The 22,745-nt window shown below is 57.4% G+C and overlaps 2 protein-coding genes across 4 annotated transcripts in view; one reads left to right on the top strand and one right to left on the bottom strand.

The window, feature by feature from the left end:
- The first annotated feature begins 1,121 nt into the window (after positions 1-1,121).
- On the top strand, positions 1,122-19,809 carry MPND (MPN domain containing). 2 transcript variants are annotated; one of them, XM_047777469.1, is made up of 13 exons: positions 1,122-1,199; positions 1,304-1,560; positions 2,299-2,535; positions 4,843-4,975; positions 6,149-6,233; positions 6,441-6,537; positions 6,881-6,953; positions 7,037-7,113; positions 8,030-8,198; positions 8,287-8,357; positions 9,218-9,307; positions 10,011-10,103; positions 19,234-19,809. In XM_047777469.1, exons 1-13 carry the CDS (start codon positions 1,193-1,195, stop codon positions 19,420-19,422), a joined length of 1,578 nt encoding a protein of 525 aa, XP_047633425.1. In that variant the 5' UTR covers positions 1,122-1,192; the 3' UTR covers positions 19,423-19,809. The 2 variants fall into 2 exon arrangements, with proteins under 2 accessions (XP_047633425.1, XP_047633426.1); XM_047777470.1 differs by lacking the exon at positions 19,234-19,809 and adding an exon at positions 11,130-11,386 and having other exon boundaries at positions 1,123-1,199.
- The window catches only part of SH3GL1 (SH3 domain containing GRB2 like 1, endophilin A2), a 30,701-nt gene continuing 19,552 nt past the window's right edge, over positions 11,597-22,745 (bottom strand). The window contains exons 2-10 of one of the 2 annotated variants that reach the window (XM_047777472.1): positions 16,908-16,976; positions 16,528-16,600; positions 15,572-15,715; positions 15,025-15,158; positions 14,724-14,882; positions 14,307-14,410; positions 13,549-13,673; positions 13,329-13,388; positions 11,597-12,970 (exon numbers count right to left, since the gene is read on the bottom strand). In XM_047777472.1, the coding sequence (XP_047633428.1) occupies positions 12,774-12,970; positions 13,329-13,388; positions 13,549-13,673; positions 14,307-14,410; positions 14,724-14,882; positions 15,025-15,158; positions 15,572-15,715; positions 16,528-16,600; positions 16,908-16,976 (1,065 nt within the window). In that variant the 3' untranslated portion in view covers positions 11,597-12,773. Of the gene's footprint in view, positions 12,971-13,328; positions 13,392-13,548; positions 13,674-14,306; positions 14,411-14,723; positions 14,883-15,024; positions 15,159-15,571; positions 15,716-16,527; positions 16,601-16,907; positions 16,977-22,745 lie in introns of both variants that reach the window. The other variant, XM_047777471.1, reaches the window with a different exon arrangement.

Below are 22,745 nucleotides of genomic sequence, written 5' to 3'. Positions count from 1 at the left end.
AGAGGTGGAGACACTTGGCCAAAGTCACAGAGCTGGTTAAGTGGTGGAGCAGGACCTGCCAAGTCCAGTCTGAGTCCAGACCACCCTACCTGGGAACCCCCGCCCCAACCCGCAGTGGTCTCTCACCTCTTCCACACCCATCTGAGGTTGAGCCTGGACAAAGGTGCCCTGCACCTTGGGGGAGACCCCACCTCCGGCTTTCAGCCCTGCCAGAGACTAGGGAGTCCCAGCGTTGGGAGGCAGCTCTGCACCTCGGGGCAAAGGTCCTGGGACAGTGGCCAGGGTCAAAAGAGCAGCAACCCTCCCGTGTACTCCTAGCCAGACTCCAGCCACGTGCACCGTGTTGGTGGTGGTGATGGCGGGGGCGGGGGCGGGGTGTTGGTTTGGGGTTGGCCCCATAGGCCCGCGAGGCAGGTTTTACCCGCGCGCTGTTTGGCCGGCTGCGGACTAGACCCTACCATTGATTGGATGTATCAGGGCCACAGGTTCCTGCTGATTGGCCGAGGAAGATGGCTGTCTTTTAGTTTAACACTGTCTATAGGCTGAAGATGAAATCCCCCTCCCCTTATAATTGGTTGGCGGGCTTGGCTGTGATCCAGTCATAAAATCAGTCGAGGGCTGCTGGGGAGGGTGGGAGTTAACCTCTTAGAGACCGCCGCCCGGCTTGGACGCTTTACATCTGCTGTGCCCGGCTGCTTCCCCACATTTTGGCCTACAGCCCCGGGGCACTGTGGCTTATTCTCCCAGGGCTTACTTTCTCCCGTGGTCCCAACAGCCGAGGCCTGTAGGTCCCTCGAGAGGGGTGGTTGCGGACCTCAATTTCTCTTTTCTCCCCTCTCCAGGGCTGAATCCAGTAGGCAATGGTCACAGGTGGAGTCATTAGTTCTCCGAAAGCGGAAGTCCCCGGCCTCAGTTTCCCCAATTGCACTATGAGCTCTGCGTTACCACCCCATTCCCACGGAAGGTGACCTCAGGCCTCAGTCTCCAGAATAGTCCCAGAGGGCTGAGCCCCCACCTCCTTTTCCCTCCTGCGCAGGCCGGAGGCCTGTTTCTTGGTTCGCTCCAGCAGGCCGAGCCCCCGCCCGCCCACTGGAAGCGGCCAATGGCTGGGGCGCTCCCCCCTCGGGGCGGAGTTGCGTCACGTGCGGGGAAGAAAGAGCCGGAGGCACACAGGGCGTGGGGCGGAGCGGCCATGGCAGGTACGGCGAGTCTTGAGGGGGTCCAGCGAGGCGCCAGGCTGGGGGGCTGGACCGTGGACCGGCTCGGGGCGCGCGGCCCCTCTGCAGCCTGTTGCTGCCTGCAGCTCCGGAGTCGCTGTCCCCGGCGGGCGGCGCGGGCGAGGAGGCGCCGGATGACGACGAGGACGAGGCGGAGGCCGAGGACCCCGAACGTCCAGGGGCAGTCGGCGGCGCGCGCAGTGGCGGCGGCGGCGGCGGGGCCGGGGCGGGGAGCTGCGGCGGGCCCGGGAGCGCGTTCACTAGGCGCGCGGTCACGCTGCGCGTGCTCCTCAAAGACGGACTGCTGGAGCCCGGCTCCGGGGTGCTGTCCATCTACTACCTGGTGAGCGCTCCCCAGCCCCAGCCCATCCTAGCTGGGGCCAAAAGGGGAAACCGGACTCCAGAGTGCTCCTTTGCTACAGGCCGAGCCGCAGCGTGGGGAGGGGAAACTGAGGCACGGAGCATCCTGACCTTCTGGGCAGGAGAACATTGTTCACCAAACACCCAGTTCCACAAAGGAGAAACGCAGGCTCAGAGAGGGCACTAGTGCTTTCCTGGCTGTGTGATCTCGCTCAGCCTCCTCAAGTCCTAGTTTCCCCATCTGTAAAACGGGATTTTTTCCCTCCCGTGTGGTCGTATGAGGATTCAGTGAATAAAGTGCTCAGCAGTATGCCTGCTACACAGTAAGTGCTTTATAAGTGTTTGCTGTTATTACTGTTGTTATTAATATAGTTTTGCTCTTTGTGAGTGGGAGCAATGTGTGAATTGAGCACCTGTTGTGTGCCAGGCTGTGTTGGGCATTAGGGACACAGCATAGAGCAATACAGACCCTGTTCTGTCCTTTGTGGCTCACAGTCCAGTGAAGGGAGTGGAGGACAGACACATAACTGGAAGTTTCAATCCAGGCTGAACAGGACTAGACCATGGATATCTAGGTATTGGGAGGCACCTAAGCTAAAAGGCTTTGTGGAAGAAAGTGGGAAGTAGGTGCCAAACTCTGAGAGAGTTAGGGAGGATTTTCTGGAGGAGGGGTCTTGATGGGTATCAGCTCCTGGGCCCAGCCAGCCCACTCTCACTGCAGGGGAAGAAGTTCGTGGGAGACCTGCAGCCCGATGGGAGGATTGTGTGGCAGGAAACAGGGCAGGTGTTCAACTCACCCAGCGCCTGGGCCACCCATTGCAAGAAGCTGGTGAACCCAGCCAAGAAGTCTGGCTGTGGCTGGGCCTCCGTCAAGTACAAGGGCCAGAAACTGGACAAGTACAAGGCTGCCTGGCTCCGGCGAAACCAGTTCCATGTGCCTGCAGTTGCTGCCGATGAGGTGCGTCTTTTAGCCTCCCTGACTCACTGCTGCATAAAGAGTGCCCTGAGACAGAGTACTGGAGCTGGGGCCTTGAGGGATGAATAGGAGTTTGTCAAAGCAAGATGAAGGGAAGAGCTTTCCAGAGGGGGGAATGGCATATGCAAAGCCATGTAGGCATGAAGCAACACATACTGCTTAAGGAACCATTATTGCCTGAGATAGCTGAAGAAGCAGATGCCTTGGTATCTGAGAGAGCTGGAGACGTTGGCAGGGACCAGATCTAGGACGGTCTTGAATGCCATGATAATAATAGATGTTCCTTGAATGATCACGAGCTTGGGAAACTTGGCCAAGAACCCTCTCTGGGTTCTCAGTCTTTTTTATGTGTAAAATGGAGATGATAACGGTACCCATGTGTATCAGGTACAAACACACAGATTGGCTGGAAACTCAAGCAGGAGTTGATGCTGCAATATTGAGGCAGATTCCTTGTTGTTCAGGAAACCTCAGTTTTTACTCTTAAGGCCTTTCCACAGATTGGGCGAGACCCACCAACATTTTCAAGCATAATCTTCTTCATTGAAAGTCAACCTATTGTAGATGTGAAACACATCTATCCAACACCTTCACAGCAACCCCTAGACTATTGTTTGATTACATAACAGTACTAGAGAGCCTAGCTAGGTTGACTTAACAAAACTAATTTTCACACTATGCCATAGGGCTGTTCTTTGAGTGAGTATTTATTAAATGCCAGTGATGTGTCATGGTTTGGAGATAAAGCAGAGAACAAAATGAGAAGAATCCCTGCCTTCATGGAGAGAGAAACAAAAAATAAGTCCATCTTACAGTATATTGGAAGAAGTGAGCAGGGGCAGGGGATGGGAAGGGTGGGAGGAATTGGGTGGTCGGGGAAGGTCTCACTGAGAAGGAGATGTTTGATTAGAGAACTAAAGGAGGGGAGGGAGGGAGCTTTAAAGATTTCTGGAAAACAGCACATGCAAAAGGCCCTGAGGCTGGACTGTGCCTCGTGTAGGGAAGGAACAGTGAGACTCCAGTATGGCTGGAGCAGCGTGAGTGAGGGGGAGAGAGAGGAGGCGGACAGGGAGGCGACCGAGGCAAGTCACGCAGAGACTTGTGGGTCCCAGGGAGAACTTGGGCTTTTACTCCGGGGGAGGTGGGCGGGAGGGTGCCAGACCTGACTCAGGTGCTCAAGCCCCCCTCCAGTGGCTGCTGTAGAGAGGACAGACTGGGCGGGTGTGAGAGCAGGAGTCAGGGCATCAGGGTTCAGGTGACTGTGCAGGTCCAGGTAGATGATGACTGGTGGACCAGGCAGGCGATGGAGGAGGGAGGAAGTGGGCAAATTCTGGTTAATTCTAGAAGTGGATCTGTCAGGATTTGCTGATGGAATCTGGTGTTGGTGTTAGGAAATAATTTTGTTCTGAGCAAGTGGGTGAATGGGGTTGCCCTCATCGAGATGTGGGCCTTGGGCAGAAGCAGGTTTGGGGAGATGATCAGATGCAGGGTGGCCATATTGAGTGTGAAGCCCCGTGAACTCCCAGTGGAGATGTCGAGGAGCAGCTGGACCTCCACTCTGAAGCCCAGGGGACGTGCAGGCTGGAGTCAGGACTGTGCGCAGTTGACCAAGGGGCAGATGGGGTTTGAGCCCTGAGAGACAAGGCAGTCCGGGAGGGTTGTGGACGGGGGAGGAAAGATGCCTGAGGACCCAGCCCTGGGCTGGCCAGGGAGAGGGGGGAGACTAAGCAGGTCCAGGACAGGTGGGAGCGAAGCCAGGTGAGTATGAGGGTGGGAGTCCTTAAGGAGTTCCCAGGAGGAAGGGGACTGGACAAGTCAGATGCTGCCGAAGCAGGGGAGTGGGGGTAGACATGTGGCCATCAGGTCTGGGCATGGGGAGGTAATTTTGTCAAGGGCACTTTAGGAGGAAGCAGGAGAGGTTATTGAGACAGATAAAATAATACATGCAAAGTGTTGCTTGTTGAATGAAAGGAGCAACAGGGCATATGCTAAATGCTCTTCAAGTGTTATCTCATTTCACACTTCTGCCACCCCTATGGGGTTGGAGATCTTTGTGCCGTTTTACAGATGAGAATAAAGAATAGAGTGTTTGTAATAGGCAGAGGTGGGATTCAAACCTGAGAGACTAGTCCAGAGCCTAGACTACCTCTCACTCCCTCTAGTGGGCACGTGGAGCAATGACAGGAACCGAAGGCTTGGGCCCGCCAGAGGTCTCAGTGGAACTTGGGAGGGTAGGGAGCTTCCAGCTGAAAGTCCTGCTGTTGCCCGCCCCAACCCTAACCCCGCCAGAGCCCAGCCAGCGAAGGGGAGGAGGAGGAGCTGCTGATGGAGGAAGAGGAGGAGGAGGTTCTAACAGGAGTTTCAGCGGAGGATAAGAGTCGGAGACCACAGGCAAAGGGCCCCTCAGAGCCCGTCCACCCAGGTGAGATGGGTAGGGAAGGGGAGAAAGCAGGGCGGAGTGGACAGAACTCAGGTCGGGGAGGAGGCTGGGGGCAAGCCTGGCCTTTCTTTTCCTTAGAACCCCCAAGATAGCCAGCTGACTTCCCAACCCTGCTGCCTAATTTCAGTGTCACTGCCTGACTTTTTTTTTTTTTAAGGGCTATACCTGCTGCATATGGAAGTCCCCTGGCTAGGGGTCAAATTGCAGCTGCAGCTGCAGGCCTTCACCACAGCCATGGGATCTGAGCGGCATCTTCTTTTTACACTGCAGCTTGTGACACCTTAATCTGCTAATCAAGGCCGGAGATCAAACCCACTTCCTCATGGATATTAGTTGGGTTCTTAACCCACTCCACCACAATGGGAACTCCCTCACTGCTTGAGTTCTTAAACTTTGATACTATATTTCCTGGTCCCACTGCCCAGTTTCTTTATCTGTTGCCTGATTTCTTCACCATGATGCCTGATTTCCTTGCACTCCTATAGGATTTCTTTGCCCTCTTGCCTGATTCCTAGCTCTGCTGCCTGATTTTTTTGGCCCCCTGCCTGGTTCTCACCTGATCTCCTGAGCTCTTCTCTAATTTTTTTTTAGGGCCACACCCATGGCATATGGAGGTTCCCAGGCTAAGGGTCAAATTGGAGCTGTAGCCACCGGCCTGTGCCACAGTCACAGCAATGCGGGATCCCAGCTACATCTGCGACCTACACCCCAGCTTACGGCAATGCCAGATCCCTGACCCACCGAGTGAGGCCAGGGATTGAACCTGCGTCCTCATGGTTACTAGTCAGATTTATTTCTCCTGCGCCATGACAGGAACTCCATCTCTAATTTTTAAAATTTTTCCTGTCTGATTTGTTAACTTGCCACCAGATTTCCCAGTGCAGCCCCATGATTTTTTTGGTTTTTTTGGCCATACCCATGGCATATGGAAATTCCCAGGCCAGGGATTGAATCTGAGCTGCAGGTGCAACCTCTGCCACAGCTGTGGTAATGCCAGAACCTTAACCCACTTTGCCACATTGGGAACTCCAGCCCCCTGATTTTTAAGGCTGCTCCTGGAGTTTTTTCTTTCTTGGACTTCCTGGATTTTGTTTTCCAGTTCCTGGCTGGGAAGGGACTGACACAGCCTTTTTTTCCTTATCCCCCACCCTGCAGAGGCCATACCCCCAGGGAAACGAGTAGAAAACAAGACCCGGGTGCCAGTGCGCTATTGCATGCTGGGTAATCGCGACTCTGCCAGGTCAGACACACCCTGTGCCCTCCAGGATCCCCAGCCCCATCTCCCTTTACATGAGCTCTTGCTGGTGTTGGGGGAACAAGAGCAGGGGTCGGGTGGAGACAAGGCCTCAGATCTGCAGAGCTGGCCTTGGGGGGCTGGGGAGCCAGCTTGGGAGTGAGGGAAGAGCCAGCATGTTCCTGAGGCTGTGGGATGCCCTGGCCCCCACAGGAACCCCCACACCCTGGTGGAAGTAACATCCTTTGCAGCCATCAACAAATTCCAACCTTTCAACGTGGCCATCTCCAGCAACGTGCTGTTCCTGCTGGTGTGTACCTAGCTCCCACCTTGTCCTTTAGGGGCCAGGGTTGTCCTTTAGGGGCCAGGGGCTCCCAGGCCTGGGCGGGGGTTTGGCCACCTATTCCTTCCCTGCTCTGCTGCTCCTTGCCTACTCCCAGTACTGCCCCATTCCTGGAATTTTTTAGCTCCTTGAGGGCGGGGACCTTTTGTGCTCTGTTCACTACTGGTAAACAGTTGGCACTCAGTCCGTGTCTGAATGAAGAAGGAGCGGGGTGGGCTGACCCTTGCACAACACAAGGGCTCTGGCCTCCAGGGCGGTATTGGGCCTGGTGCAGTCTGAGCCGGTCTTCCCCTGTCCCTCCCCTCCCTAGGACTTCCACAGCCACCTGACCCGCAGCCAGGTCGTGGGGTACCTGGCGGGCCGCTGGGACATCAACAGTCAGAGTGGGTATTTGGGGTCTGTGGGCAAGGGGGGGTGGTGTTTGGGGCTGGGGTCTATGTCCTTGCCTTCTCCTGCCTCCGAGCAGTGCTCACCGTGCTCAGAGCCTTCCCTTGCCGGAGCCGGCTAGGGGACGCAGAGACCGCAGCCACAGTGGAAGAGGAGGTGAGGGCGTGCACGGCAGCGGTGGGGCATGGTGGGGAGGGCTGGCACGGGGCACAGCTGTCCTGGCTACCCTAGCACAGTGTCTTCACTCAGCAAGGGTACAAATGAGTGTGTGAGCGAGCGCCTGTCCCCACACCTGTGACTCCCACTGTCATTCTTCCTCTGTGCAGATGCTGCCAGCCCACAGCCTGCCTGGCACCTGGTAAAGGCCGGGTAAAGATTGGTTGCCAGTCTTAATATTTTCATACTGGTGCTTAGTGCGTTCCCGGCACTGTGCTAGGTGCTCTCCACCCTCCTTCTGGAGGAGCAGCACCCACCTCTTTCTCTATCCCCGCTCTTGCCTTTCTACTTGTTCATGGCATCCAGGAATACCTGTTCTTGCTCAAATGCATGCATATCACTTATGTCTTTATTTAACTACTTGTTGTCTGCTGTGTGCCAGGAATTGTTCTTTGAGCTGGGGATATAGCAGTGAAGAAAATAACTTTGCCTTTATGATAGGTGCAATTTTTTTTTTTGTCTTCTTTTGCAGGGGTGGGGGCTGCACCCACAGCATATGGAAGTTCTGGGGCTAGGGGTCGAACTGGAGCTACTGGCCTATGCCACTGCAACTCCAGATCTGAGCCCACTGAGGGAGGCTGTATCCTCATGGATACTAGCCAGGGTCTTAATGTGCTAATGAGCCTCAGTGGGAACTCCAGGGGCACCTTTTTAATGTGTTTGTTGACTGTGCCCCCACTGGACCCACTGAGGGTGGAGCAGGGTCTGTCCTCAGGTGGAACACAGCAGGCACTCTTGTGGGCTGCTTGTGGGCTGGATGGGTGCCGGATGCGCGGCGTGCCGGGAGTGATGTGAGCGCACTGGGGCTGGCGGAGCCCCTGTCCTGCACTGGCCCCAGCCTTGTCTCTACCCCCAGATCTACCAGAGTCTGCTCCTGCGGGGCCTGTCTCTGGTGGGCTGGTATCACAGCCACCCGCACAGCCCGGCACTGCCGTCACTGCAGGACATCGACGCACAGATGGACTACCAGCTGCGGCTTCAGGGCTCCAGCAACGGCTTCCAACCCTGCCTTGCCTTGCTCTGCTGTGAGTCCCAGGAAAGGGGCGGTCGTGGGGTCGTGCCGGGCCACCTAGACTCCTCAGGCCTAGCCCCTGCTCTTTCTCTTGTCCTTAGCCCCTTACTACTCTGGCAACCCAGGACCAGAATCCAAGATCTCGCCCTTCTGGGTGATGCCACCCCCTGAGGTAGGCAGGGCTGAGGGGGGGAGGTCCGAAGGTGTGGGCGGGGCCAGGCCTTGTGGGCATGGGTGGGCCGTGTGGGCAGTGTGGCACCCGCCCAGGAGGGCTCCTGGGCAAGTACACGGTAAGACGGTTGAGTGCTCATTTGGGGAGCTGGGGCCTGTTTCATCTGTGAAATGGGAACACAGAGGATCTCTCCAGGGCGTGGATGTGAAGGATGTTGTATAGGTGGGGGGGATCCACCCTTACCGTGATTTTTCTACCAACATGGCCACCTTCCTGAGCCTTATTTGTTTTTATTCCCCAAGTTCCTCTTGGGGTCAGAAACCAGCTCCTGGGGAGTTCCCGTTGTGGCACAGGGGAAACGAATCCGACTGGTACCCATGAGGATGCGGGTTCGATCCCTGGCCTTGCTCAGTAGGTTAAGGATCTGCCGTGAGCTGTGATGTGGGTCCCAGATGCGGCTCAGATCCTGTGTTGCTGTGGCTGTGGCGTAGGCCAGCGGCTACAGCTCCGATTTGACCCCTAGCCTGGGGACCTCCATGTGCCGTGGGTGCAGTCCTAAAAAAGTAAAACAAAAACAAAACAAAAAACAAAACAGCTTTGGAAAGGAATTCTGGAGCTATGGACACTTCTCTGTGTTTGTGGTGAGGGGATGCCACCCTGCCTCCCTAGCTGCACCTCCCTAGTCACATTGCTGGGGTCCTCTGAGGTCACACGTGGCTCTGTACCTGATTCCAACGCAGAGGCAGGCCTAGAGTATCGACTCTCAGATTTTTGGTACAGGGCATTTCCCAGTGATCACTGTTGTCTTGGGATGGTGTCTGAGGGGAGGGCTAGTGGTGACCTGCTCTCATCTCTGCCAGCAAAGGCCCAGTGACTATGGCATCCCCATGGACGTGGAAATGGCCTATGTCCAGGACAGCTTCCTGACTAATGACATCCTTCATGAGATGGTGAGCTCAGTCCTGGGTGGGGGCCTCAGGGAGAGCAGAGGGCGGGGGGGAAGGGACTGAGGGGCCCCAGCTGGACAGACTACACTTTAGGACTTGGGAAGCAATGACTAGATGCCCACATCAGGGGAGGATTAGGCTTCTCTTCCACTGCTGAAAATGACAGCCTTTAGCATCGTGGCTCAGATCCTTTTCTTGGCTCCTCCTGCCTCTTTCCCCTCACCCACCTGGCTTCCTTGCTGTTCTAGAACATGCTAGGGACGCTCCTGCCTTGGGCCTCTGCACCTGCCACTGATTTCTCCAAGTGGAGACATTGTGAGAACCTTGGGTGTTACCCTGAAGAATGTTCTGTAATGCCTGGCCTTTAACAGGCAATTTAAACAAATGGAGCTACTTCCTGTGAACCTGTGATTTCACAGGTGTTTCTGCTCAGGATGAGGTTAAAGCAGGGAGCCATGTTAGGGCTGATGGGTTTTGAGTCACATTCAGTGTGCCTCCCTCTGCTTCTGGGGGAGTTGTCTCCCCCTCCAGGGCCCTCCTGCCAGGCTCCCTTGTTTCTCCTGGGTGGCACTGCTCAGCGGGTTACCTCTTGTGGATATGGGTAACGCCTGTGTGCTGCACTGTGTTACACTAGAAGCTCCTCAAGCATCTGTCCCACCCCCCACTGTATCCTGAGTGCCTGGCTCATCAGCCCCCTGTCCCGCAGATGCTGCTGGTAGAGTTCTACAAGGGCGCCCCTGACCTCGTCAGGTTCCAGGAGCCCTGGAACCAGGAGCACACCTACCTCGACAAGCTCAAGGTGAGACACACCCCGAGTCCTGTGCAAGCCCTTCCTTTTACGAGGATGACCTCGGGAAGGCCGCAAGAATATATCCATGGGCAGCCGGAGAGTGAGTTCTTAAGTGGGCCTGTACAAAAACAGTACGGGCACGAATGACTGCTGCCAAAGAAAAAGTGTTTTGTCACAGGGGGTGGTGACAGTGGTGATCACCATTCAAATGCATGAAAATGTAAAAGCCCTGTAGACCTCACGACCCGTGGGACATCCCAGTTGGAGATGCTGCTTTGAGCGCTGTTTATCCCTTGGCCGCCCAGGGAGGTGCAGAGGGGTTCACGCCAGCAAAGCTGAACCAAGCAGAGGGGCCTGGGAGCGGCCCAGTGACCCTAGAGTTGGCAGGATGTGAGCAAGTGCTTGGCAGCCTTTTCAGTGCTTCCTTATATCCTGCCTGAGAGTCATGCTCAGAAGACACTCCCCACTCTTGATTTGCAAAGAAATGCAGTTTCAGTTTGCTTTTGTTTGGACTTGACAGTGACCAGGGCTTAAAGCTGCTACTGGTCACCTCCAACCCTGGTGCTGGGGGTGGGGGGCAGGCGCCTGGCATCTGAGGCGGGTAATGTGTGTAAGACAGTATGGCGGGGGGACCCTGCCCCTAAATGATGACATACTTGGGCCTTCAAGTCGAAATGTACTTCTCTTTAAAAAGAAGGCATGTCCTGGAGTTCCTGTCTTGGCTCAGCAGAAACTAATCTGACTCGTGTCCATGAGGATGTGGGTTCGATCCCTGGCCTCGCTCAGTGGGTTGAGGATCCAGTGTTGCTGTGAACTGTGATGTAGGCCACAGACGTGGCTTGGATCTGGCGTGGCTGTGGCGTAGGCCAGTGACTACAGCTCTGATTAGACACTAGCCTGGAAACCTCCATATGCCGTGGGTGCGGCCTTAAAAACACCAAAAAATAAAAAGAAGGCATGTCTTTAAGCAGGTGCCTAGGTTAGGACAGCCCCTCTGCCGGGCTGCAGCCCTGAGGCCAGGCCTGCTTGTTTCAGATGTCCCTGGCCAGCAGGACGTCCAAGGACCAGGGCCTGTGCCACGTGCTGGAGCAGGTTTACAGCATCCTCAAGCAGGGGAGCTGAGGGCACCAGCTTCCAAGGACCTGGGTGACCTTTGGTCATTCTTGGTCCCCGGCAGCTCTGGGTGAGGGGAATGGGTTCAGGGCCTTTGTCTGCGGCTGTGCTGCTCTGTTCCTGTGTGACTGAGTTATGTGACCACAAGAGCTCAGATAATAAAGGAGAGAAACGGCCCAGGCTTGTGTCTCCCAGGTGCAGGCGGGGACGCCGTTTGTGCAGCCGTGGCTGTGGGGAGGGGCCTTTCAGGCACATACTGCCAGTGCCAGTGACTGGGCAAGCGAAGGACATCCCTCTTGGGCTCACTGTGGGCTGGTGCCCACATGGGCCCTGCTCTGGCTGGAGACCCCTCAGGAGGGCCCACCCTGCCCTGCAACCAGACAAAAGGCTGTAGAAAGAGACGTTTAATACTTCTTTTTTTAAAAAAATCAGGATTACATTTCAGTCTGCCCTAGGCCGTGATGTCTGTGCCTCCTCCATGTACTGGCAACCAGGGGGCCTCGGGGGTGAGCAGGGAGAGCCTGGTGTCCTTGAGGGCTTTACCAGGTCACCAGAGGAGGGGAATGTGAATCAGGCCCCGGGGTCCCCTGTTTAGCCAGCTTTTGGACTAGGCAAGAGAGGGAGTGGGTGCAGGGCTGGGGCCCTGCTGGTCCGGGCAGCTGCCTACCTTGGTCTGGAGGAGATAGCCTGGACCACTGTCCAAAGGGGTAAGGTGATTGGCTCAGGACCAAGAGATGCCCGTGACTTCCCTGCAGGGCCCCAGGGGTCCTGGGGACATTCACTTATCAAAGCCTTTGTGCTTGACCTTCCACAGAGTGGATGCTGGGCTCCCGTGGTCCCGTGTGTGTGTGTGTGTGTGTGTGAGAGCACGTGCTGGTGGTGGTAGGTTGTGCTTGGCCCAGTGTGGGGTGTGGGACTCAGCAGCCTGCAGGAGGGAGACATGGCCACCTGAGTGTTGCCGAGAAGGCCCCTGAGGACCCCAGGCTCGTCTCTCCCCAAGCGCCTGGCCTGGAGGGAAAGGGTGAGGCCTTCCCAGGTAGGTGGCATCTGTAGGTGTTCAGGGGCCCTGGGAGGAGTTTCCTGGGGCAATTTAAAAGCAGGGTGGTGAGTCTCAGCCAGGGGTCCCACCCAGACCAGCCATCATACAGATGTTCAGTTCCATCCTGTTGAGGGCAGGTCTCCAGACGGAGGAACACAGGGTGGCAAGAGGACAGTGTGGGTGCGAGTATGTGAAGGGGGCCCACCTGGCGTTACCAGTCCCTGGAGGGAGCAGGAGGAGTTAGTGTTTCTAAGAGCACCTTAGTGTGAGCCCCCTTGGGTGGGGCTGGGGGGCAGTCAGCGAGCAGCAGGAAGAGGAACACTGCCCAGCCCCCAAGATGGCCATGTGGAGTGGGGAAGGGAGCCCCCACCGGGGGTGATCGCTAGTGTAAACAGGGGCCCCATGCCCCTGGTCCAGGCGGGGAGGAGGCCACCCTGCAGGCTGCGAGCCCTGCCCTCGCCACGGGCCTGTGGAATGCAGAGATCTGGACGGAGGGGCAGGTGGGCCAGTGTGTCACCGAGACGCTGTCACTGGGGCAGTGGCACCAGCACCTCCACGTAGCTGAGCGGGAAGAAGCCAGACTGGCCATGGAGCATGCCCTCGTACCAGTTCTCGTCGATCTGGTTGGTCAGGGTGATGATGTCGCCCTCGTGGAAGCCCAGCTCCCCGTCATTCTCAGGCTCAAAGTCGTACAGGGCCTTGCAGCTTGGCTGGTCCAGGGGCGCTGGGGGCGGGGGAAGGTCTGGCTTGTCACCTGCCCCTGCAGGTGTGCAGCGTGACACCGCCTCCCTTCCTGCCCAGGCCACTGCTCCCTCCTCTATGGCTCCCAGAACTGTCAGAGGAGCAGAGGAAGGAAAAGGGCTCTGTGAGTGGTCATCAGAACGCTCCCAGGAGGAGCTGGGGTCACCTGGTAGCATCAGGATGACAGTGACCACAAGGGCACAGGGTGCCACTCAGAGCAGAGGGAGGCCCAGCTCCACTTCTACAAGAGACAGGGAGGAGGAGAAAGATCCTTCTGGAACATACTAGCAGGCCACATCATAAACACAGGGCAGGGCCAGCACCTGCTGGAAGATACTCACGCATGCTCCTGCTGCTGGGGGTCCGGGTGGGCTTGTCAGAAGACCGGAAGGATGATGAAGCTGCTTGCAGACAAAGCACAGAGGCGGGATGAGAATGCAGGGCTGGGGCCTGGGGCCCATCCCAGGGCCCTCTCGAGAGAACCAGCCCGTGGTTGGATGGATGGTGGGCTCGGGCTGCCCTGGACGGGCCTGGGACAGAGTGCGCCCTCCTGCTGGTTACCTGTGATCTTGGGGGCCGTGGCGCAGGGGAAGCCCCCATTGGACTGCTCAGGCTCTCCCAGGTCCAAGGGCTCCCGGGGCTTGGGCTTATACTCCCGCTTGGGGCGTGAAGAGGCTTCTCGCATCCTGCATGGAAGGGAGCAAGTGAGCAGCTGCAGCTGTAGGGCTGCGTCCTGACAGCGCTCCCAGCTGTTTATGCCCATGGGAGGTTGTGAGGGCGAGCACTGTGCACGGCGGAATGCTGGGACCAGCTGGGTCCTACTGAACCCTGAAGCCTCCTCAGCAGTGGTGCCTGGGAAGCCAATGCCCACAGACACCCCCCTACCACCAGGGACTACTACCCACAAGGGCTTCCACCTCAGGTCCTCGACACTGCCTGACTGCAAGATCCCCCTCAGAGAGGAGCCCAAGTGCCCCTCCAGGAGACAGGGAAGGAAAGGAAGGGGCCAGGGTCAGGGGACACCAGCCTGGACAAACCCTCCCCTCAGCGGACCCCCCCAAGCCTCTCCTCTGGGGACCAGGATAAGTGAGAGGAGGTCCTGCTTCCCCCTGAGGCCCCCCCACCTACTCATGCAGCCTGGGGATCCTTTCTGAAAAGGAGGCAACCCCACTGCTCTGGAAGGAATGTGCTCACAGCAGGCTTAGCTGTCTAGAAGCAGGCACATCTTCCAGAAGGGCTGGCGTGGGCACTGGGCCTCCTGGGCAGCAGAGCGGGTGGGGGCTCCCACAGGGAAGGCCAGGAGCAGGGAACTGGCTCACCTTCGTTTGAGCTTGTCTGCCAGCTCGTCCAGGATCTGCACGGCCTGCCGGTGGTAGTCCAGCTGGGCATCCACCAGGGCGGAAAGCTGGCTCACCTGCTCGATCTGCAAGGGACCAGCCAGGACTGAAGAGCTGCCCTCTTTCTGACCCCCATCTCTAGGCTGCCTCCTGCAGGGAGCCTTCCCAGACTGTTCCAGACACAGAAGCCTGGCCCCGTCCTGTCCACCTAACCCTTGAAATACAGCCAAAGGAGGGTAAAGGGCCTGAGGAGACCCCAAAGCCTCAGTGGGCTGGTCCCTACCTTCCTGTTCCCTCTTCCTTCATGCCCTAAACAGGCGCTGAGCCTGCCCACCAGCTGGAGGAAGCTAGCGCCACCACTGGGCTCCTTGTTCTAGGGGCTTTCAGCCCAGTACGTACATCAGTCTCCAGGAGGTTGTGCATGCTGGTCTCAGCCACCTCCTTGGACTCCTCGAACTTCTCCATGGCCTGACGCAGCTCCTCGTCGGGGATCTTGCCCTGCCGCTTCTTCTTATAGTCAAAGTCCAGGCGGCGGCCTTCCAGCTTCTTCAGGTGGTGCTAGGGGTCAGGGACGCAGGTCACACTGCTGGTGTGGGACCTCGGGGAGGGAGGGCTGCCTGATTCCCCTCAGCCCTTCCCACTGGAAACCTGGCCCAGGCTGGGCTGTCTGGGGGTGGAAGTGAGGGCGGGCCTGGCACACCTGGATCTCCTTCAGGTCCTTGTCACACAGGTTCTGGAGGGGATCGATGAAGTTCTGCTTGACCTCTATGTCCAGGGAGTCCTTCACCTCAGCCAGGCGCTTCATGGACTCCCCGGCGTCCAGCAGGGCATCGCCTGGGGGAGGAAGCTGTCACAGGAGGCCTTGGCCCCTAGGGTTGAGATACCCCATGCCAAGGACCTAGACACCAGAATTGAGAACAAGGGACCCTGAAATCTGACACAGAGCCACAGGGGCTGGTGATGATGGGTGTTCACAAGCTACCTTCCCACCTCTTCAAAGGCACCCAGGTCTGCCCTGACCCAGCTGTGGTGGGAGGGTGGCCTCCCCACAGCCATGATACTGTAGGCAGCACCTGTTGTGGACCAGAGGGGCTTTCTCAGGAGCTTCACCGCCCTCGTCCAGAGGACTAGCCAGCCCTGGAGAAGACCTTGGAGCTATGGGGGAAGGGCCAGCCTGCCCGCTGCGCAAAGATGCTGTTGCCCCATGTTCTCAGGCCCTCCCCACTCCAGCCTTCCCTCGGCCTCACCGAAGTTGGACTCGCCACCCAGCTCCTTCCCGTGGCGGATCATGCACTCGCCCAGCAGGCCTTCTGACTGCGGGTAGCCGGGGTTCTTCACCTGCCCACGGATCTTGGACACCGTGTTGAGCATCGTCAGCTTGGCCCGAGAGGCTGGAAGAGGATGGACCGGGTGGGTGTGCAGGTGGTCTCTTGAGGAGCCACCAGGCCTGTGCTTGCCAGTACCACCAGCTACCCACCTCTGCCTGGGTATTTATTTCTAAAGCACTCCCTTGGGCTGAGGAACAGGAGTATGAGAAGAACCCCTGAACAGACTTCCCCTCCTCTGCTCTCACGTGTATGAAGGAGCACTGGCAGTGGTCAGGAGAGGTGACTGGCTCCTTGAGGCCCCCAGAGAAGCAGGGCAGGTAGGTGTAGGTGCAGACAGGTACAGGTGGCCCCAGCACAGGTCTCTGCCCAGAGGGGGGTGGGGGTGTGTGTGCTGTGCCTGAGCCTCTGCTAGCTCCAGTCTGTCCCGGCACAGGCCTCAGGGGACACTGCTGCCTTTGCTGCTGTCCTGCATCTGTCACCTTTCACTGCAAACCAGAATTTGGATTTTCCTTGGGGAGAAGTCCCCACCTCATGCTCCAAAGGTAGGCATGTGGCTGGGGCCTGATACTTGATTCAAATTGGGTTAGGTGGGGGTAAAAAGATACTCTTTCTACTGGGACCATTAGCTGTAAGGACAGTTTAAGGCTAGGACTGTTGTGAGAAATGAGAGCTGACAGATGACACAGAAGGGAAAGGCAGGGCCCTGAGGACATCCTTTGGATGCCTGGATCCAGCCATGCCTGAACCTGCCTATCCCTGGGCATCTCAATTCTGTGGGCCCATACATTCCTTCTTCATGTTCTGGTGACTGGAAGATTCCCAACAGAGAGCTCAAAGAGTTGGGGTCAGACCCCTCACAGCAGGCTGGCTCCTACCTGGGTTGGGCTGCAGGTACTCGATGGTTCTGGCCAACACTTCTGTCACAGCCTTGCTGGTAACATCCACCTTCTGTAGAGAAAGGCCATGTGTGGGGTTTTGAAACTGCTGGGGCACCCGAGGCCAAACCAGGAGCCCCTGGACAGCTCTTGCCCTGCTTAGAGCCCACACAAGAACTGCCCGCTGCTTCTGGGGGCTCCCTGGCCTCCGTGTTGTTGGCCATGCTGTGCCCTCACCACTGCCTGCCCAGGACTAGGGGAGCTCTGTGACCCGCCTAGACCCTCCTGGTGAGCCTGGCCTCCCGCCAGCTGTCAGGGGCAGGCCCTATGGGGGTTGGTAACGCTGCCAGGCATGAGACGGGCACCACCTCTCCCGTTACCTTCTCCATCTCCTTGAAGTCATCGTCAAGTTTGGTCCCTTCAGCCCCTCCGACCTTCTCGCTGACCAGCTGGGGTACAAAGGAGGAAAAGTGTGTGAGCCTCAGGGGAGGAGACTCCAGGCTGCCTTCCTGCCCTGTCCGCTGAAGCGAAGCGGGGCAGGGGCTCAGGACATCTACCATGGCTTCCCAGGGAGGCTGAATGTGGCAGCCAATGGCAAAATGAGGGGCTGAACGATACCCCCCCGCCCCAAATCTGCACGCTCCTGGAAACCCAGGGCAGGGGGCTCTTCCTGCTGGAAGCCTTCCCTGGCCGAGCTACCTTGTTATGCCGCACTGGCGGCTCCACAATGTTCCCCAGTCTCTGGGTTGTGCAGACCTGCCTGGGCCCAACCATGGCCCAGTGATGTCCTCTCACAGGGCTGAGGCACCCATGCTCACAGAAGCCCTTTCATTCAGGGAACCGTGACCCTGAAGTCCTGCCTCTCTGGGAAGGAATCTCGGACTGTGGGTCTGCATTCCCCAGGGGCGCCCCGAGAGGCAAGCAGGTTCCGAGGCTGAACAAATATGCAGACTGCCGTGTGGGACAAGTGCTGAGCAAGAGGGAAAGACCTGCTCGACAGAAGCCAACTATTGTGGTGCCTGGAAGTGACTTTTCATGCATGTGTGTGAGCATGTGTGTGAACCCATGCACATGAAACTTCCTGGCAGCCACCTGTGAGGACTGCTCCCGGGGCTAAGGGCACCAAGGGGCCCACCAGCTGGCAGGAGTGTCGGACCACTATCGTTCAACAACTGGTCCACTGCCTTCTATCTGTGTGGTCTTGGGCAATCAGCCTCGCTGGGCCTCAGTTTTTGCTTCTATAAAGTGGAGTGACAGGTGTGCACTCGTAGGGCTGTGGCCAGGCTTCCGTGGGCGCTGCATGCGCATGTGTGCTCAGGGTACTCCCCCTGCCCACACCCATGACTGCAGTTATTCTCCCTGGGCATCTTGGTCCTCCAAGTGGAGCACAGAACTGCAGGGCAGGCCTGGCCTACAGGTCTTTGTCACCCCCAACCTGCATGTCCCTGTGAGTCAAGTGTTCTCACAATGGCTACGTGTCAGGAGCCTAGGAGGGGACGGGGTGGGGGGCACAGGTGAGAGATGAGACCCTGCGGTGGGGGCACAGGAAGGAAGCAGGGCTGGCTCAGGGCCCACTCAGTCATGCCCCAGCCTTTGAGGGACCTCCAAGGTAGGCAGGGGCTGCCCTCCTGGTTCTGACTTTATAAGGAAAGACACTGGTCTCTCCTAGGTGTTTTTAGGGCGTTCCACTTTATTTCATGGCATGGTTTCACTTCTTTTGATTATGGTAAAACAGGACGTTCTCAGCTTCGGTGGTTGCCACAGAGGGAAATGAGTTAGCTGCCTGACATGAGACTAGACTCTTCTGGTGAACTCAAAGGGCAGCCGAGGCGCCAGGGCTCAAAAACCACACCTTCCGGGCCGAGGGCCTGCTCAGTGCAGGGAGCACAGGTGCTCCCAGGGAGCAGCCCCTGCTGGCAGGCACCATGTCCCCTGAGGGGCAAGGGCACAGGCAGACCCCATAGCCTCTTCCAGCCCCGCAGGAGTGTCACCTTTCTGCCTCCCCTGGGAGCCCTGACAGCTCCACAGGCATCTGTGTGCCGGGCCGCCCTCACTCTGGCACCTGGGAAGCCATGCTGGAAACATCTGGGACCCTACCAGTCCCCCAGCTCCACCCCCACCTGGGAGCTCTGGGCTCCAATCCCTTGGGCTGATCACTCCCACGTCCCTTCTCTCCAGGGCTTAGAGTCTCAGATATGGCACAAACAGACAAAAGGATGACAAAAGACCAAAAGGGAAAAAAGGTGGGAAAAAACAGGCCACACGCCAACCGCAGCAAGAGCATCAGAGAAGGGACACGGCACTGAGGGCAGGGCTCCTGGGAGATGCCGACTGAGCTCCAGAGGAGGAACTGGGGGATCTCCCAGCAGAGCTGGAAGCCACGTGAGTTTCCAGGAGGAGGCTCTACAGGCAGGGCGGGGAGTGCCTGTCTGTGCTGAAGGCCAGGACCCCGACACACACCTTCTCAGACGGGGCAAGAGCAGCGTCACCTATAGCATCTGCATCTCGCACTCCCTACAACCTGGCGGTGTTCCCAGGCTGCATGAGGAGAGAAGTGTGGGCCTGGCTGAAGCCCACTCCTCCCTGCATCTACTGAGAGCCCCTCGCCTCTGTCCCACACACAGCACAGAGGGACCAGCCCTGCCGGCTGAGGCCTGCACAGTTGTGGTACGGCCCGTGTGGATGTCACTCCCCACTCTCTCGCAGGGCCGTGACTGCAGTGGTATGGAAACCATGGCCTCCTGGGCCCGCCCAGCTGGGTCAGAGCCTGAGTCACCAGCATGGGCCCACACTGGCTGCCACTGTGAAACCCAAGACGGTGCCTCCCTGGGGAAACATGGGGCCCAGCCCAAGCCACAGCTCCAGATCAGGTGCCATCGGGACCCTGCCAGGTAAGACGCAGAGCTGAGGAGTTGCTGTGGGAGAGGATGAGCTCAGCCAGACGAGGCAGCAGCCTCCAGAGATGAACGTAGATCCAAGGCCTGGGCAGTGGGACAGTCCACAAACAGAAGACGCTGTGTGCCAAGAGCTGGAGGGCAGCTGCTATGGGAGTTGAGCAGAGAACAAAAGCAGAAGAACCTTCTTTCCCTGGGGAGAGGTGCAGGGTCGGATGGCTGCCCCACTCCAGGCAGGCATGCCTGGAGTGGGCCCTCAGGGGCAGCAGAAGTTCCAATCCTGCCGAGTGGGACGTGCCAATGGGATGCCTTGTAATTGAATCATCTCGGCAGGGAAACCTGATCAATGTGACACAGAAAATAAATGGCTGATCTCCAAGCTCAGTGACCCAGGCAGACAATCTGCTTTGATGAATTCAGAGTTTAAGAAGGAAAAGCAGCAGGAGGAGCTGGGGGCGGGGGGCAGAGAAAAGGCAGGGGTACTCAGGGCCTTGAGTTCTAGGATGGATGCTCTGCATGTTCTGCTCAGTGTCCCTGCACCTTGTCATTTGTTCTGAGGGGGCCACTTGTTGCACTCAATGACCATCTTCCAGGTTCATAGTGGAGGTCCCCTCCTGGCCCTCTGCCTGGCTAACCTCTCCCTGCCTGTGTGACTACTAGGATGACACTTCCCACCCTGAAACACAAAACAGCCCCTGCCCTCTCCTCAGGCTTGGGTCAGAGGGGAGAAGCCACTCAAGGGCAATGGCCAGAGAACTGGACTAAAAGACACAGAAAAGGGGATGGGGATGAAAGGGCCTTGGGGTCCATCCTGGCTGTGTGGCCCCACAGGGGCCATCCTTGGGTCTGGACCAGTGAATGGCCCGTGGCTGAGGTGCTATAACCCAAGGCTCTCAGGTATGAGCACTTCTGGCTCCAGGGAGGGGAGTGGGCAAGCCGTTAGAGGCTGTCCTGGCTTTGAAGCGCACCCCTCTGGCGAGGGAGATAATAATGTCAAGCAGAACAGCAACACAGTGATAAGAGATAACCTCCTCTTAAGGGAGGTTTAAATGTGCCCCAAAACAGCAGTGGGACAGGCTTCTGGTGGGGTGAGCTGCAGAGCCCAGCACTGTCCGAGCTGGACCTCAAAGGGCAGGGCTTCAACAGGTAGAGCCCGGCCAGGCAGGCAGATGGTGTCCAGGTGAGATGCAAGTTTGGGCTCACAAGAGCTGACATTCCTGGTTCTCCACATGCCAAGCACTGTGTGGGCACTTTCTAGACATCCTGCCACCAACTGTCACCTCTGTGATGACAATGCAGGGAGTGACCGGTGTGCTCATTTTACAGATAAGGAAAACCTGGGTTGAGAGGCAAAGGATAGAGCTGTAATAGAGGCTGGGATCTGCGCCCAGAGCTGTCAGATGGGCTCTTCATCCCTCACTGTGCCCCGTACTGGAGGATGATGACACCAGGCGCCTGTGCAGGGCCTGGCCGGAAGGGCGTGGGGCCTCCAAGGGCCGTGGGGAGGAGGCAGAATGCCTAGACATGGGAGGCCTCAGCAGGCGACTGCGATGATCCTGGGCAGCTCTGAGAAATTCCTGAATGAGGACGACTACACAGGGATGGGAGGGACACAGGGATGGATACATTTGTTTCTAAATCCCTTCCAACTGGGACTCCCCTCCCTGCTGGCCTCCTAACATCTGGGAGGCGCTTGCTAGATACCTCAGAGCAGCCCCTTCTAATTCTCTTTACAGTCTCCTGTCTCATGACTTGGAGGGCCCAGGACACAGGCAGAGCCTGGTTGGTCTGCTGCCCAGGCGACACAAGAAGCCACTGGCCTTCTTGCGCTCTGGGCCTCTGACTCAGAGGTGCTGGCAGAGACACTAGCTGGTGCACTCTTGGGCTAAGTGGAGAGTCTTTCTGGAAAGATGAGCTGGGGGAGCCTCTAGGGAGGTAACATGCGCAGTACACAGCTGCCCTGAAGCCTCCTGGCCATCCCTGCCCAGAAACTTCCAGTGGCCCCCGCGTTGGGACGACTTCCAAAGCGTGAGCTTCCATGAGTCGCTCAAGTATGAAATGCTTACTAACGGGGGCGGCACTCTGATTCCAGGCAGCCTGAAGCTCCCACGTGGCTCTGACTGTAAAGGCCACGAGACAAGGGGGCTGGGCTGCACCTCAGGAGAGGTGCCACCAAAGCAGAGGCCACAAAACCACCACTGGTACCCAGATGAACCTTTACACCCCGACCAGGAGGAATCGGAGGGTAGAAATCAACTCCTTAGCCCAAGGAGACAGGCCAGCAGGAAGCCTGAGGGCTCTGGCGGCAGGAGAGCCCTGTCTGTCACAGATCTTTAGTAAATATTTGTGAGCTGACAGAGAATAAGTCACCACCCTCTTTGTTAAGCCCACAGAGGGAAGTGTCCTGACAAGTCAGAACTTCCTTTAGCATACTGGGAAATCAGAAATTTCCCCGGTTTGCTGGTACCCTTCAGGCCTCCAGGCACACACTTCCTCTCCTCCTAGGGATCAAAGCTACACATTTTTTTAAAAAGCAGCTTTATGAACAGGAGCAGAAATGATCAACCAGGAAAAGGCTTCTGAAGTTACTTTTCCCATGGAAAACCAAAATCAGGCACCACAACCTCGAGATCTGGCCCTGAGGGGCAGACACAATCCACAGACACCCATCAGGGTGGCATGTCTGGGATTTATCTGGAACCTAGTTCTGGCAACAAAAGAACAGTGGCTTTGAAGCCCAACGCATTCTCTCAGCAGAAGGGGCTGCACCTTGGGCCTGGGGCTGGCAGGTGAGAAGCTGGCTCAGGAGCAGAACCCCTCACATCCCTGAAACTGCAGGGACAAACCAGCTGCAGGGTCCCCAGGCTGGGGCAGGAAAGGGGTATTGGCCATCACTGTGGAGAGGAGCCTGGCCTGGGGCCCTTGGTCAGACCTGGCTTCTTGCAGTCTGAACCCCCCTGGCTCTCTGCCCTCTGTGATGCTCCTCAAGCCTCCCACTTCCCTGCATAAGCCCTCTCAGGACTGCTTGGCTTGAGAACGTGACTCGGCTAGCTTGGTGGGCAGCGAGTGGAATGCCACAAGTCCCAGTGGCCACTTCCCTGCGTGGCACATGCTGCTAAAATGAGGGGGGAAAACCTTGCACGAGAAAAATCCCTTCAAAGTCACATCTGGCTTAATCCAAGTCTGATCTCAACATGGCACAGGCACTGGGAGCAAAGCAGAACTGTCTGTCTGAAAGGACAGGCTAGAGGAGGCGGCAACAGTAGATGAGGACAACTGCTCAGTGACTGTCAATGCAGTGATGAGCTGGAGGACGAAGCTCCT

The sequence above is a fragment of the Phacochoerus africanus genome, chromosome 4 (genome assembly GCF_016906955.1).
Source record: "Phacochoerus africanus isolate WHEZ1 chromosome 4, ROS_Pafr_v1, whole genome shotgun sequence".
Taxonomy (NCBI): Eukaryota; Metazoa; Chordata; class Mammalia; order Artiodactyla; family Suidae; genus Phacochoerus; species Phacochoerus africanus.
The sequence above is the reverse complement of the archived record's forward strand: the minus strand, read 5'-3'. Positions and strand labels throughout refer to the sequence as shown.